The sequence below is a fragment of the Acomys russatus genome, chromosome 16 (genome assembly GCF_903995435.1).
Source record: "Acomys russatus chromosome 16, mAcoRus1.1, whole genome shotgun sequence".
Classification (NCBI taxonomy): Eukaryota; Metazoa; Chordata; class Mammalia; order Rodentia; family Muridae; genus Acomys; species Acomys russatus.
Window position 1 is genome coordinate 1,819,029 of NC_067152.1, and position 12,446 is coordinate 1,831,474.

The window sequence follows — 12,446 nt, forward strand, 5'->3', positions numbered from 1 at the left end:
CAGACTAGGACTTCCCTTGCTCAACTTTTTACCCCCCCGCCCCGCGCCCCCGGCAGGTTTCCAATGCTGCGCCACGGGAGGGGTTCAGGACCTCAGGGAGCTGACTCTGTTCTGTTTTGGTCTTGGCGTGATTGAGAGCAGTTCTGCTCAGAGAGAATGTTTAATTTGCCAGTCTCCATACACATCAGAAAAGCGGGAGAAATACTTGAGTGTCTCGCCTTCCCTTCATTAGTCAGTATTGCTTAGGATGACAGTTACAAACTGCTGCTTTCTCTGAGATTGTGGCTAGAATCTGTGAGGTTGGTTTTCACTGGCCAACTGAATTGGATTAACTGGGGTGTTTGCTCTCACTGCTCTGGAAAATAGTAGTCACCACCTCCCCTGGCTCCGCCCCAAAACTAAGTTTAAAAGTTTTACTGAGGGTTGCTGAGGTTAACCGGCTTTATCTTGTTTCGCAGTTGGTGGAGAGGCTAAACTTTTGCCTAGGCAGCAGTATCTTTTTGTTGTTTTTCTTTTTTGTTTCTCTGCGTAGCCTTGCCCGCCCTGGACTCTTTGTAGACTAGGCTACCCCGGAACTCACAGAGATCCACCTGCCTCTGAGTCCCGAGTGCAGGGATAAAAGGTGTGCAACACCTCGCCGGGCTGTTAACTGCTTTTCTTTTGGGACATAGTCTCATCTTGTAGCCAAGACTGGCCTTGAATTTACAGTGTAACCCAGCCTGGCCTTGAGTTTGGATGATTCTCCTGTCTCAGCCTCCAGAGTGCCGGAATTACAAGCATGTGCCACCACACCCAACTTCCAAAGCAGTGATCTAAAATTTCAGTTTCATTTCACACACCCACCTCCCCCAACAAAAAGCGGGTATAGATGCTGGAGCATAAATGCTCGCCATCAGCTTGTTTGCGATGTGTTTATAATAATTCCGAACTAGGATTTTATATAACTTGAGCGCTGGATAGCATTCTCACCAGTTTCTGTCACTTTCTTGTTACATTTAGTAGCCATTTGTAGTAGTCTTTCCACTTTAAGGGACAGATACTTACAAAAACATCTGTTCACTGCTCAGCAAGTTTGTGGAGCTTGCAGTGTGGCTTAGAGTCCTACTTTTCTTTTTCCTTTGTTTTTGAGACATTCCAAGTAGGCCCCAAACTCTTTGTAACCGGGCATGTCCTGATCTTGCTGTCACTTCCCAAGTGATGAGATTTGCAGGCATAAATTTGTCTGGGCTTTAATATTTTTGAGTCCTTTAGTTCTTTGGTATTTTGAGAGCATGTCACAATCCTTCTGTTGGTGCCTAGGAAAATCTCCTCTAGTGGAACTTTTTTTTCTTATATTCTACATCATAGTAGCTGTTAGTCTCAGTATTCTAATGACGAAGTCTTGGCCGTGTTTTCTTGAGATGATTATGCTGGTTGTTGAGGATGAGTGGAGTTGAGAATTGTGGAAGGAGCTGCCTCCTCTTGCTTCAGTAGGAGGTATGTGATTGGAGTCTAGTGTCCTGAAGGTGCAGACATGTCCTGGTCAAGTTCACACACTGGAGTGGCAGATATTTTTCCAGAAATATCTAGGATTGTGCGTTGTTATGCATACCCCCTGTAATATGTGTATGTATTTACAAATATATGTTTACATATATAATATAGTAAATAAATATATGATTATAATATAATACATACATACATATATATACATACCAGTAAATATGTTTATACAACGCTGAGGATTGCCCCAGTGGTCTCCCATATGCTAGGCAAATACTGACCACTGAACTACATTCCCTGTACCCTTCTAATATGGTAAAAGACTCTAGCCACCTAGACAGGAGGAAAGACTAAAACCAGATGTGATTACATACTCCTGCAATCCCAGAACTTGCATGGTTGAGGCAGAAGGGTTGTGGGTGTGAAGTCTTTCTGGGATATATATAGTGAGACCCTGACTCAAAAAAGACAGGAGTTGATTTATAGACGATAGGCTATCTATAGACAGACTAGTTTAATGGCTGAACATTTTTTTTATTATTATTATTTGTTTTCTGTTTTTGTAGTCCTGGCTGTCCTGGACTATCTTTGTAGACCAGGTTGGCCTTGAATTTACAGCGATCCGCTTGCCTCTGGCACACTCGCCCTCCCCGAGTGCTGGGATCAAAGGCGTGTGCGCGCATGCCTGACTACCTTAGAGATCTTTGATTCTGAAATAATGAGGCAGTTTGAGGTCTCTGAGGCCTGAATATGAGTATGGCTTGGGTAGGTCAAGAGAAAACAAATTCCCCATCGCATTTCCATAACTCATATGCAAATAGCTCTAGCACAGTCAGGCTCTTAGCCTCACTGGCTACTGAACACAAAACTACACATTTCTGCCTTTACAGAAACATTCTTCCCTACCCACCAATATTACCATTTGAACCCTGGACTTTCAGACTTAGGGCCTGAAGTTTTACCAATTGAGCTATCCAGGCCAGCCCCCCCCCACCATTACCTTTTAGATATGTAATTCTTGCTCATTTTTTGTTGTTGTCGTCATTGCTGTTATGTGAGTGGAGTGACAACTTTCCCTCCCTCTCTTCTCCATTATCCTTCTCTTCTGTGGTGTTCCCTCTTAACGCAATAGAAAACATGAAGGAGGTAAAGGAGCCCAGGCAGCGCAAAGACAGTAGGCGCCCAGATTTGGAAATCTATAAGCCTGGACTTTCTCGTCTAAGGAACAGGCCTAAAACTAAGGAGGCTTCTGGGAGTGAGGAATTTAAGGATGAGATTGTTAATGACAGAGATTCTTCTGCGCTTGGAAGTGATACACAGCTTATTAAGGTTTGCAAGGAATTGGACAGCCAACAGCAAAACGGTCCTGCAGATCCTGAAAATAGTCAGGCACAGGAGACTTTCTCAAAGACTGTTGGACTAGAGGACCGAAGTCTAAAAATCATAAAGAGAATGAAGAAACCAGACCTGCAGATCTATCAGCCTGGAAGGCGGTTGCAGACCGTTACCAAAGAGTCAGCTAACAGGGCAGACGAGGAAGAAATCCTCAACCAAGTGGAACAGTTGAGGATCGAAGAGGATGAGTGTAAGGGAAAAGTTGTAAAAGAAGACGTCATGAGCAAACCGGAGAAAACTGAGCTAGAAAAGAGCCAAACTAATGACAGAGTAAGAGCTGCCAAGGGAGAAAAGGGAAAAAGGAGTGAGAAGGGGGAGGGGACAAAGAAGGTGACCGAAGACTCTGGCCAAGGGAAACCTGGTTCTGTAAAGCGGTACTCCCGGTCAGACAAACGCAGGAATCGCTACCGCACTTGCAGTACCAGCTCAGCTGGTAGCAACAACAGTGCTGAGGGAGCCGGCCTGACTGATAGCGGATGTCGCCGCAGGCGCCAGGATCGGACCAAGGAGAGACCACGGCTGAAGAAGCAGGTGTCTATGTCCTCAACCGACTCCTTAGATGAGGACAGAGTTGATGAGGCTGACGGACTAGGGACCAGGAGGAACTCAGAAAGGAAGAAACATTTAGAAAGAAATTGGTCTGGCCACAGCGAGGGTGAACAGAAAAGTAATGGTAAAGAAAACCGAGGGACCCTTCGTGTTACTTTTGATGCAGAAACCATGAGTAAAGATTCCCCCGAGGTGAGGTCAGCCAGGGAGAGTGTGGACAGAATGAAGTCTGACAAAGGCCCAAGCAGTGGGGGCAAGAGCTCCTCTGAGAAGCAGGAGTTCAAAAACCCGAAGCAAGAACTTCGGGGTCGAGGTCGTGGCATTCTGATTCTGCCTGCCCATACGGCCCTATCTGTCAGTTCAGCGGGTTCTCCAGAGTCTACACCTTTGGGACCTCGACTTTTATTTGGATCTGGTAATAAGGGATCTCGGAGTTGGGGCCGTGGAGGCACGACCCGCCGATTGTGGGACCCCAACAATCCTGATCAGAAGCCTGCTCTGAAAAGCCAGACACCCCAGCTACATTTCTTGGACACTGATGATGAAGTCAGTCCTACATCTTGGGGTGATTCACGTCAGGCCCAAGCATCTTACTATAAATTTCAAAATTCTGACAATCCCTATTATTACCCTCGGACACCAGGCCCTGCCTCTCAGTACCCCTATACAGGTTATAGCCCTCTGCAATACCCAGTGAGCCCTGCAAATGGTATGTACACAGGGCCTTACTACCCAGGCTATCCGGCCCCCTCAGGACAGTATGTCTGTAGCCCTCTCCCTGCTAGTACCATGAGTCCTGAGGAAATAGAGCAGCATGTGCGCAACCTGCAGCAACAGGAGCTCCATAGGTTTCTCCGAGTGGCTGACAACCAAGAACTGCAGCTCAGCAACCTGCTTTCCAGGGACCGCATCAGCACTGAGGGCATGGAGAAGATGGCTCAGCTCAGGTATTGTGTGGTCTCGCTTAGAGGGAAATGAGCTGCTGTGAGGCTCCTGTGGGTGAGGGAGGTAGAGACGCTTTAGGTAAGCCACTGAGTGTTCCTCCCTCTCACAGGAATCCCTACCCCCAACAACCTCATTTGGGCATGGGTGTCAAGCCTGGAGATGGGTGTATCTTGTGTGCTACACTTGAAGTCCCTTTACATTGTTGTTTTTTAAATAAGGAACAGGCAATTGGGATAATAAGTGTTTTTTTTTTTTTTTTTTTTTTTTTTTGAGGGGGGGTGGTTTTGTTTTTTGAGACAGGGCTTCTTTGTGTCCTGAACTCACTCTGTAGACCAGGCTGGCCTCAAACTCACAGAGATCCACTTGCATCTGCCTCCCAAATGCTGAGATTACAGGTGTGTGCCACCAGAGCTTACTTCAGCTCTTCAGGGTAGGTGTGCACATATGGGACTGTGCTATTTTCCTGGATGTAAATGTCTTTGGAGTGACATTCCCTTGTGCAGAGCGGAGCCTAGTGTGAGTAGGAAGCCTGGTCACGTTTCAGAGCTCTTGTCAGGAGGGAGGTGGCTGGTTTGCAGGAAGTTCATGTCTTGGGTCTAGTTTCCTCTGTGATATGTCGGGGCTAGATGTTACATGTATTTTATTCCAGAACTGAATTACTGCAGCTGTATGAGCGCTGTATTCTATTAGATATTGAATTTTCTGACAATCAGAATGTAGATCAGATCCTGTGGAAGAATGCTTTCTATCAGGTGATTGAGAAGTTCAGGCAGCTTCTCAAGGATCCAAATATTGAGAACCCAGAACAGATTCGGAACAGACTCTTGGAGCTCTTGGATGAGGTAATTACTACTACTACTTATTGTTATTATTGTTGTTTTTGTTGTCCTCAGGATAGAGTCTGCAACAGCTTTCTAGTTTGTTTGTTTGTCTTTTCTACCTGAGTTGTTTTAGAGCAGAGTATCACCGAAGCCCTTCTGTCTTTTTCGTGCGTTTAGACTGGCCTACCTGTTGCTTCTTTTCGAACTATGCTCACTGACAGTTGGCGTTCATGCATGTCAGGCCAACACTCTGAGCTACACCACGTTCCTGGAGTTATTTCTGAGCTTGAAAGCTTTCTGAATTGGGGATGGGGTGGGGAGTAAGAGCTGAAAGAGGGAGGAAGGGGTGAATGAATCCTATCTTTAGAACATGGGAGGCTTATGCTATAACCTGCTGTTGTGCTTACTTGAAGGCCTTTAGTTCCTCACTGTATGTACCTTGTTATAGAGGATGTCTGGGCGTTGATAGACTGCAAAAGGGTCATTTGCTCCAGTGTCTGCTATGCACATCGGAAAAAAGCCGATTGATTCACATGTTTTTTTCTTTCTCTTTTTCTTTATAGGGCAGTGACTTCTTTGATAGTTTGCTTCAGAAGCTACAGATTACTTACAAGTTCAAGCTGGAGGACTACATGGACGGGCTTGCCATTCGAAGCAAGCCTCTACGAAAGACAGTGAGCCGCTTTCTTTCCTGTAAATTTATTCATCTAGGCCTGGCACCGTGGTGCACACCTTTAATTGCAGTATTTGTGAGGCACAGGCAGACCATCTGTTTAGTAAGTATTGGTCTAGTAGGAGCTGTGACCTAGGCAGCATGCTGCATGTTGAGGATGTAATCGTGAAAGATACACTGTAATAGGGGACAGATGGATGAAGCGAACTCAGGGACACACTGTGGCAGTTGTCAGTAACCCTGGATCAGGAGTTCAGGGGCAGCCTTGCTACAGATTGAATTCCAAGCAAGTCTGAGTTGCATAAAATCAGAAAAACAAAAACAAAAAACCAGACAAACAAACTGTAAAGTCATATGATAAATACTCTGATGCCTTTCACTCTTGTAATCTCAGCACTTGGGAAAATGAAGCAGGAGAATTGCTATGAGTTTGAGGCCAATCTGGGCTATATAGTGAGTTTTAGGACAGTCTGAACTACAGAGGCTAGAGTGATGACTCAGTTGTTCAGAGCACTTGTTGCTCTTATCACAAGACCTAGGTTTTGTTCCTACTATCCACATGACTGCTTCCAGCCATCTGTAACTCCACATCCAGGGCATCCAGTGCCTTCTTCAGACTTCTGCAGGTACCAGGCATGCACATGATAGACATAAATACATGCAGACAAAACACTCAAACACACAAAATAAATTTTTTTTCAAATTTAATTTATTTATTCACTTTACATTCAGATTGCAGCCTACAAAATAAAATTTTAAAACCAGGTGTCGTGGTGCACTCCTTTAATCCCAGCACTCAGGGATGTAGAGGCAGGTGGATCAATGCGAATTTAAGGTCAGCCTGGTCTACAGAGTGAGTCCAGGACAGCCAGGCTACACAGAGAAACCCTGTCTTGAAAAAGACAAAAAAAAAAAAAATTTTAAAGGTGAAAAGTAAGAAGCAATTGGCTAATTCGTAACATCAACCTTGGGACTCTACACGCACACACACACACACACACACACACACACACACACACACACACACACACACACACCATGCATGTGTAGCTACACATCACACAGATCAAAAATAAAAACAAAACACAGTCTGTGATCCTATTCTTTGGGACAACGTACATTTTCTATAGAGGAACTAACCCCACCTGACTCTCATCACCTTAATTCTGAAGAGAGTGGGGGAAAAAGAATCATATTGCCATTCTAAAAAATAGTTCAGCAGTTTTTTTCTTTAAAAAAAAAAAAAAGAGCCGGGCATGGTGGCGCACGTCTTTAATCCCAGCACTCGGGAGCCAGAGGCAAGTGGATCACTGTGAGTTTCAGGCCAACCTGGTTTACAAAGTGAGTCCAGGACAGCCAAGGCTACACAGAGAAACCCTGTTTCGAAAAACCCAAACAAAACAACAAAATAAAACAAAAAAATACAAAAAGGAAAGGGAACTGAGCACTATGGGAAGAGTATGGAATAGTAAAGCAACACGGGAAGTAATTGAACTCAGGGTCAGTGGACTCCAAGAAGGTTTTTCAGAGGCAAAAATGCAATGGTAAATAGTTCTGAGCATCAAAATTGGCCTCATGAATACCAGGCAAGAACTATACCAGAGGTATATTCCTAGCCAAAGAGAGTCTTGAAACATAAATAGGAGTTTGAAGGGTGGGGGAGGAGTTAGATACTTAAGGCACAGTGAGCAAGAGTCAGGTGTTGTTGAGAAATTGCAAGAAGTTTGTTCTGTGGATGTTGGCAATGCTGCGTTAGGCAAAGCTAAGGAAGTAGGAAACAACCAATCATAAACCCTTAGGTGCTATAGTGAAGATTTGGACTTTATTCTTTAACCATTGGTTGCTTTTTAACAAAAGAGTAGTTGCTTTGTTGTTAAAAATAAATCATTTTGGCAAATTGTTGACTCTGAGAGATGTTAAGCAAGGGTGGATGTAGGGGAGTCAGGTTAAAGGCAAGGTAAAGAGAGATGTAGTGGAGGTGAAAATAAAAAGATAGATTAGAAGGGCAGGCATGGTGGTTTGTGTTTATAATCTCTGCACTTGGGAGACTGAGGCAGCAGGATTGTCTCAGGTTCAAACCCAGTCAATGGTACGTAGTCAGACCCTGTCCCAAAACAAAAAGGACTGGGGATGTAGCCTAGCTGGGGAAGTGCCTGACTGGTGTGCATGAAGTCCTGGGTTCTGTCTCCGGTACCTCTAGGGAGGGTCTTTAGAAAAGGTTATCAGCTGATTGTGATGGCACACACCTGTAATACCAGCCCTAGGGGAGGCAGAGGCAGGCAGAAGTCTGTGAGTTCTAGGCTAGCCCGGTCTATTAAACAAGTCCAAGACAGTCAAGGCTACAGAGAAATCCTTTCTCAAGAAAACAAAACAAAACAAAAAAGAGAAAGTAGTTCAAGGTTATTCTTAGCTACATAGCAAGGTTGAGATCAGACTAGGCTACGAGAGACCCGTCTCCAAAACCAGCAATCAAAAAAAGAAAATAGAAATAAATTGCTAGCCCATGTGAAAGTTATAATAGGAGGCATGAAAAATCAAGGTTATCTCTTAGTTTATGGCCTTGGAGGAGTGGCTGTGAAGGAAAAGTGCAGGTTAAGATTTTATACAAACGCACCTTTTTTTTTTTAAACCGAGTCTTGTGTAGTCCAGGCTGTCCTCAGACATGCTCTATAGCTAATACTAGTCTTGAACTCCTTTTTTTTTTTTTTTTAAAGACAGGGTATCTCTGTGTAGCCCTGGCTGTCCTGTAGTCTCTTTGTAGACCAGGCTGGCCTCAAATTCACAGAGATCCGCCTGCCTCTGCCTCCCAGAGTTCTGGGATTACAGGCGTGCGCCACCGCTCTCGCTTAGTTTTAAGCTCTTGATCCTCCTGCCTCCAGAAACCAGTAGTGCTGAAATACCCCACGCTTTGTTAGGGTTAGATATATTTGCGTGAGATGTATAGAATGACCTTGAAAATAAATTATTTTCAGGCTGGATCTGAAAAATGATTATGTAGCCCACACTAGTGCAGAACTTGATTGTGGCTGAGGCTGATCTTGAACTCCTGATCTTCCTGCCTTTATCTTCTAAGTCCTAGGGTTATTGGTGTGTGTTACTATACGGGGTTTACAAGGATATTTTGATTTGATGGAATTTTGCAGAAAGCTAGGCTGGTGATAAAAATTCAGCAGTCATCAGTGTGCAGGTGGTAGTTGGAACAGAAGTTGTGATATTGAGAAGGCTGGCCAGAAGAGTTGATTAGATTGCATGGTGAGGGTGGATAACATTTTAAAACATTTAAAGAGTTTTCAGATATCAAGATTATTTTACAACTGTGTCCATTGAGGCTGGGAAGATGGATTTAATGGGTAAAGGCAAGGCTAAAGACCTGTGTTTGAACCCTGTGACCTACATGGTGGAAGCAAAACTGATTTAGGGAAGTTCTCTATTTTCCAAACATGCGCGCACACACACACACAAATATAATAAAAATTGTCCATTGGATCAAACGACCTTATCAAGAGTTTTGTTTTTTTAGATCAGAATAGAAAAAAGCTAATTATTGAGAACACTGTAAAAGGCAACAGATCGGGCAGTAGCTAGAGTATTCCTGTCCCTAGGAGATACTTTTGTTGAAAGGGCAGGAGATGGATTATGCTGTTAGGTTAGGCACAGTGTAGGTCATGCTTATAGGACTGTGTCTGTGAGGCAAAGAGAAGGGATAGCTAGACATTTAAGGTCAAGAGAAGCTTTTGTTCAGATTTTATTTTTATTTTTATTAAAACAGTTTTGTTAAGTAGCCTCAGCTGGCCTAAAACTCAATATATAGACCAGGCTAGCCTTGAACTTCTAACATTCTTTTGCCTTCTGCCTTCCAAGTGCTAGGATTAAAAGTGTGTGTCTTAGCTGCATGGTAGTGGTACATACCTTTAATCCTAGCATTTAGGAGGCAGAGACAGGTGCCTCTCTTGAGTTTGAGGCCAGCCTGGTCTACATAGAGAGTTCTAGGAAAGCCAGGGCTACACAGAAACCTTGTCTCACAAACAAGTTTGTGGTGTGCCCTGTCCCAAGTTTTGTGGTTTTTACTCTTTTTGAGCTAGACTCTTGATGTGTAGGCCAGATACCCTGGAATTGACTGTGTGGTACTGGCTGGCCTTGAAGGCAAGATCTGCCTGCCTCGTCTCCAGAGTGACTATTATATGCCTGATCTTTTGCTTTGATTTTTACTATTTTCTTTTGAGTCAAAGTTTTTATTTATTCATTTCGTGCTTTTGAAGTATTCCTCGGTAACATCCTTGGCCTGAGCTTCTTTGCCATAGTCCTTAGCCACTATGCAACTGCAACCAACCACTGTTCCTGGCTTCCCCTCTCCATGGTTTTACAGAGCTTTATCCCTCCCCTAGTTTCTTTTTTATTTATTTATTTATTTATTTATTTATTTTTTCCTCCCCTAGTTTCTTGTCATCCACCTTAATCAGGTCAGTCAGCACTAAGTGCCTCCACCTGCTTGACATGCACAGGCCATTGCAGTTGGATGCAGGCACACAGAGATGGGCCTGGCCCGTGTGGCGCTCACCACTTTGGCTAGACTGACTGGCCAGCAAGTCCCAGCAATCCTCTGGCTTCCCCCATACGCCCTACAAACAGGCACATGGGGAATCCAGAGTCAGGCCCTCATGTTTGTGCAGCAGGTATTTTACCTATTACCCATCTCTCTAGCCCTTAGAATATGTATTATAAAAATTGGTTTCAGTTTTATTTATTTTATGTGTATAAGTGTTTTGCCTGCATACATGTGTGTACCTGATACCCACTGAGGTCAACACAGGGTGTCAGATTGCCTGGAACTGGAGTTACAAATGGCAGTGAGTCATCATGTGGGGTTCTGAGAACTGAACCCTGGTCTTAGACAAGACCAACAGATGCTTTTAGCAACTGAGCTGCTTCCCAGTCCCTGAATATGTATTTTTAAACACAGATGAGGAAACCTAAGTCCAGGCATTCTAAAAGCTTTCTTTCTTTCTTTCTTTCTTTTTTTTTTAAAGATTTGTTTATTTATTACATATATGGCGTTCTGCCAGAAGAGGGCCTTAGATCACATTATAGATGGTTGTGAGCCACCATGTAGTTGCTGAGAATTGAACTCAGGACCTTTGGAAGAGCAGCCAGTGTTCTTAACCTCTGAGCCATCTCCCCAGCTCCTCTAAAAGCTTTCTTGAGATTACACAACTTCTAGTTTCAGAATGCATTGTTCCATTTGCCTGGGCCTCAAAGTAGGAATTACCACTCTCTATTCTGTTTTGTTTATATGATGTTGTTGCCTCTTTTTTTAATGCTCAAGGTCAGGGTGAAAGCTTGACTTTTACGAGGTCTGTGTTTTACCTTGTCACTCTGTCATTTAAGTCTACCCATTTCTTCTGGTATTGAATTGTGTTTTTGGGGTGCTCTACTAACAGTTGTCTCTTCTGTAGGTAAAATATGCCTTGATCAGTGCTCAACGCTGTATGATTTGCCAAGGAGATATCTCTAGGTACCGGGAGCAAGCCAATGATACAGCAAACTATGGGAAGGCACGCAGGTACTTTTCACCTCTCAGCTCATTAGCTGTCTTCCCTGTATTAAGTGAATCTCTGTAAGGCATCCAGCCAATAGAGCTGCGTCCCATATGCGATGCCCTACAGGTGTCCTTAATTGGTCCCGTTAATGGAGAATTGGCCACTCAAGGGCTATATCTAGTTAACTTTCACGTCTGTGACCTCAGTAGAAGGGCTATGAGGATGGACTGGGAAAGAGTTGATAGTAGTTAGCATTTCATTCTGTTTTCTATTCTAGTTGGTACCTGAAGGCCCAGCATATTGCTCCCAAGAATGGGCGCCCCTATAACCAGTTGGCTTTGCTGGCAGTGTATACGGTAAGAAATTCCATGAATAGGGGAGCTGTTTCCTAGGCAGTTTCTTTTTTGGTTTTTCGAGACAGGGTTTCTCTGTGTAGCCTTGGCTGTCCTGAACTCACTCTGTAGACCAGGCTGGCCTTGAACTCACGGCGATCCACCTGCCTCTGCCTCCCGAGTGCTGGGATTAAAGGCGTGCACCACCGCTGCCCACCTGGCAGTTTTTTTGGTTTTTTTTTTTTTTTTTTTGGTTTTTCAAGACAGGGTTTCTCTGTGTAGCCTTGGCCATCCTGGACTCACTTTGTAGACCAGGCTGGCCTCAAACTCACAGCGATCCGCCTGCCTCTGCCTCTCGAGTGCTGGGATTAAAGGCGTGCGCCACCACGCTCGACTTTATTTTTTGAGCTAGAGTTTTGTTTCACTATATAGCCCAGGCTTCAGACTTGTCGTCTTTGCTTCAGCCTCCCACGTGCTGAGATTAGAGGCATGTTCTACCACACCACACATTGTATTATTACATTCATGTTTTATTAAGTGTATTAAATTGACTCATTAAATGTGTGAAGGTATGCATGTAGAGGTGAGAAGACTTTGAGAGTTGATTCTATCTTACCATGAAGGTCGCAGGGATTGTACTTAAATGGGCAGCCTTTGCAGCAAGCACTTTATATACTGAGCCTCTCAATGGCTTCAGAATTTATTCACATGT

At 44.1% G+C, this 12,446-nt stretch overlaps 1 protein-coding gene across 1 annotated transcript in view; it reads left to right on the forward strand.

Moving 5' to 3' along the window:
• Nucleotides 1-12,446, forward strand: part of Smg6 (SMG6 nonsense mediated mRNA decay factor) — a 236,533-nt gene that overhangs the window by 599 nt on the left and 223,488 nt on the right. The window contains exons 2-6 of the mRNA XM_051157931.1: nucleotides 2,615-4,373; nucleotides 5,021-5,213; nucleotides 5,756-5,866; nucleotides 11,319-11,425; nucleotides 11,680-11,758. Of these exons, the coding sequence (XP_051013888.1) occupies nucleotides 2,615-4,373; nucleotides 5,021-5,213; nucleotides 5,756-5,866; nucleotides 11,319-11,425; nucleotides 11,680-11,758 (2,249 nt within the window). The remainder of the gene's footprint in view (nucleotides 1-2,614; nucleotides 4,374-5,020; nucleotides 5,214-5,755; nucleotides 5,867-11,318; nucleotides 11,426-11,679; nucleotides 11,759-12,446) is intronic.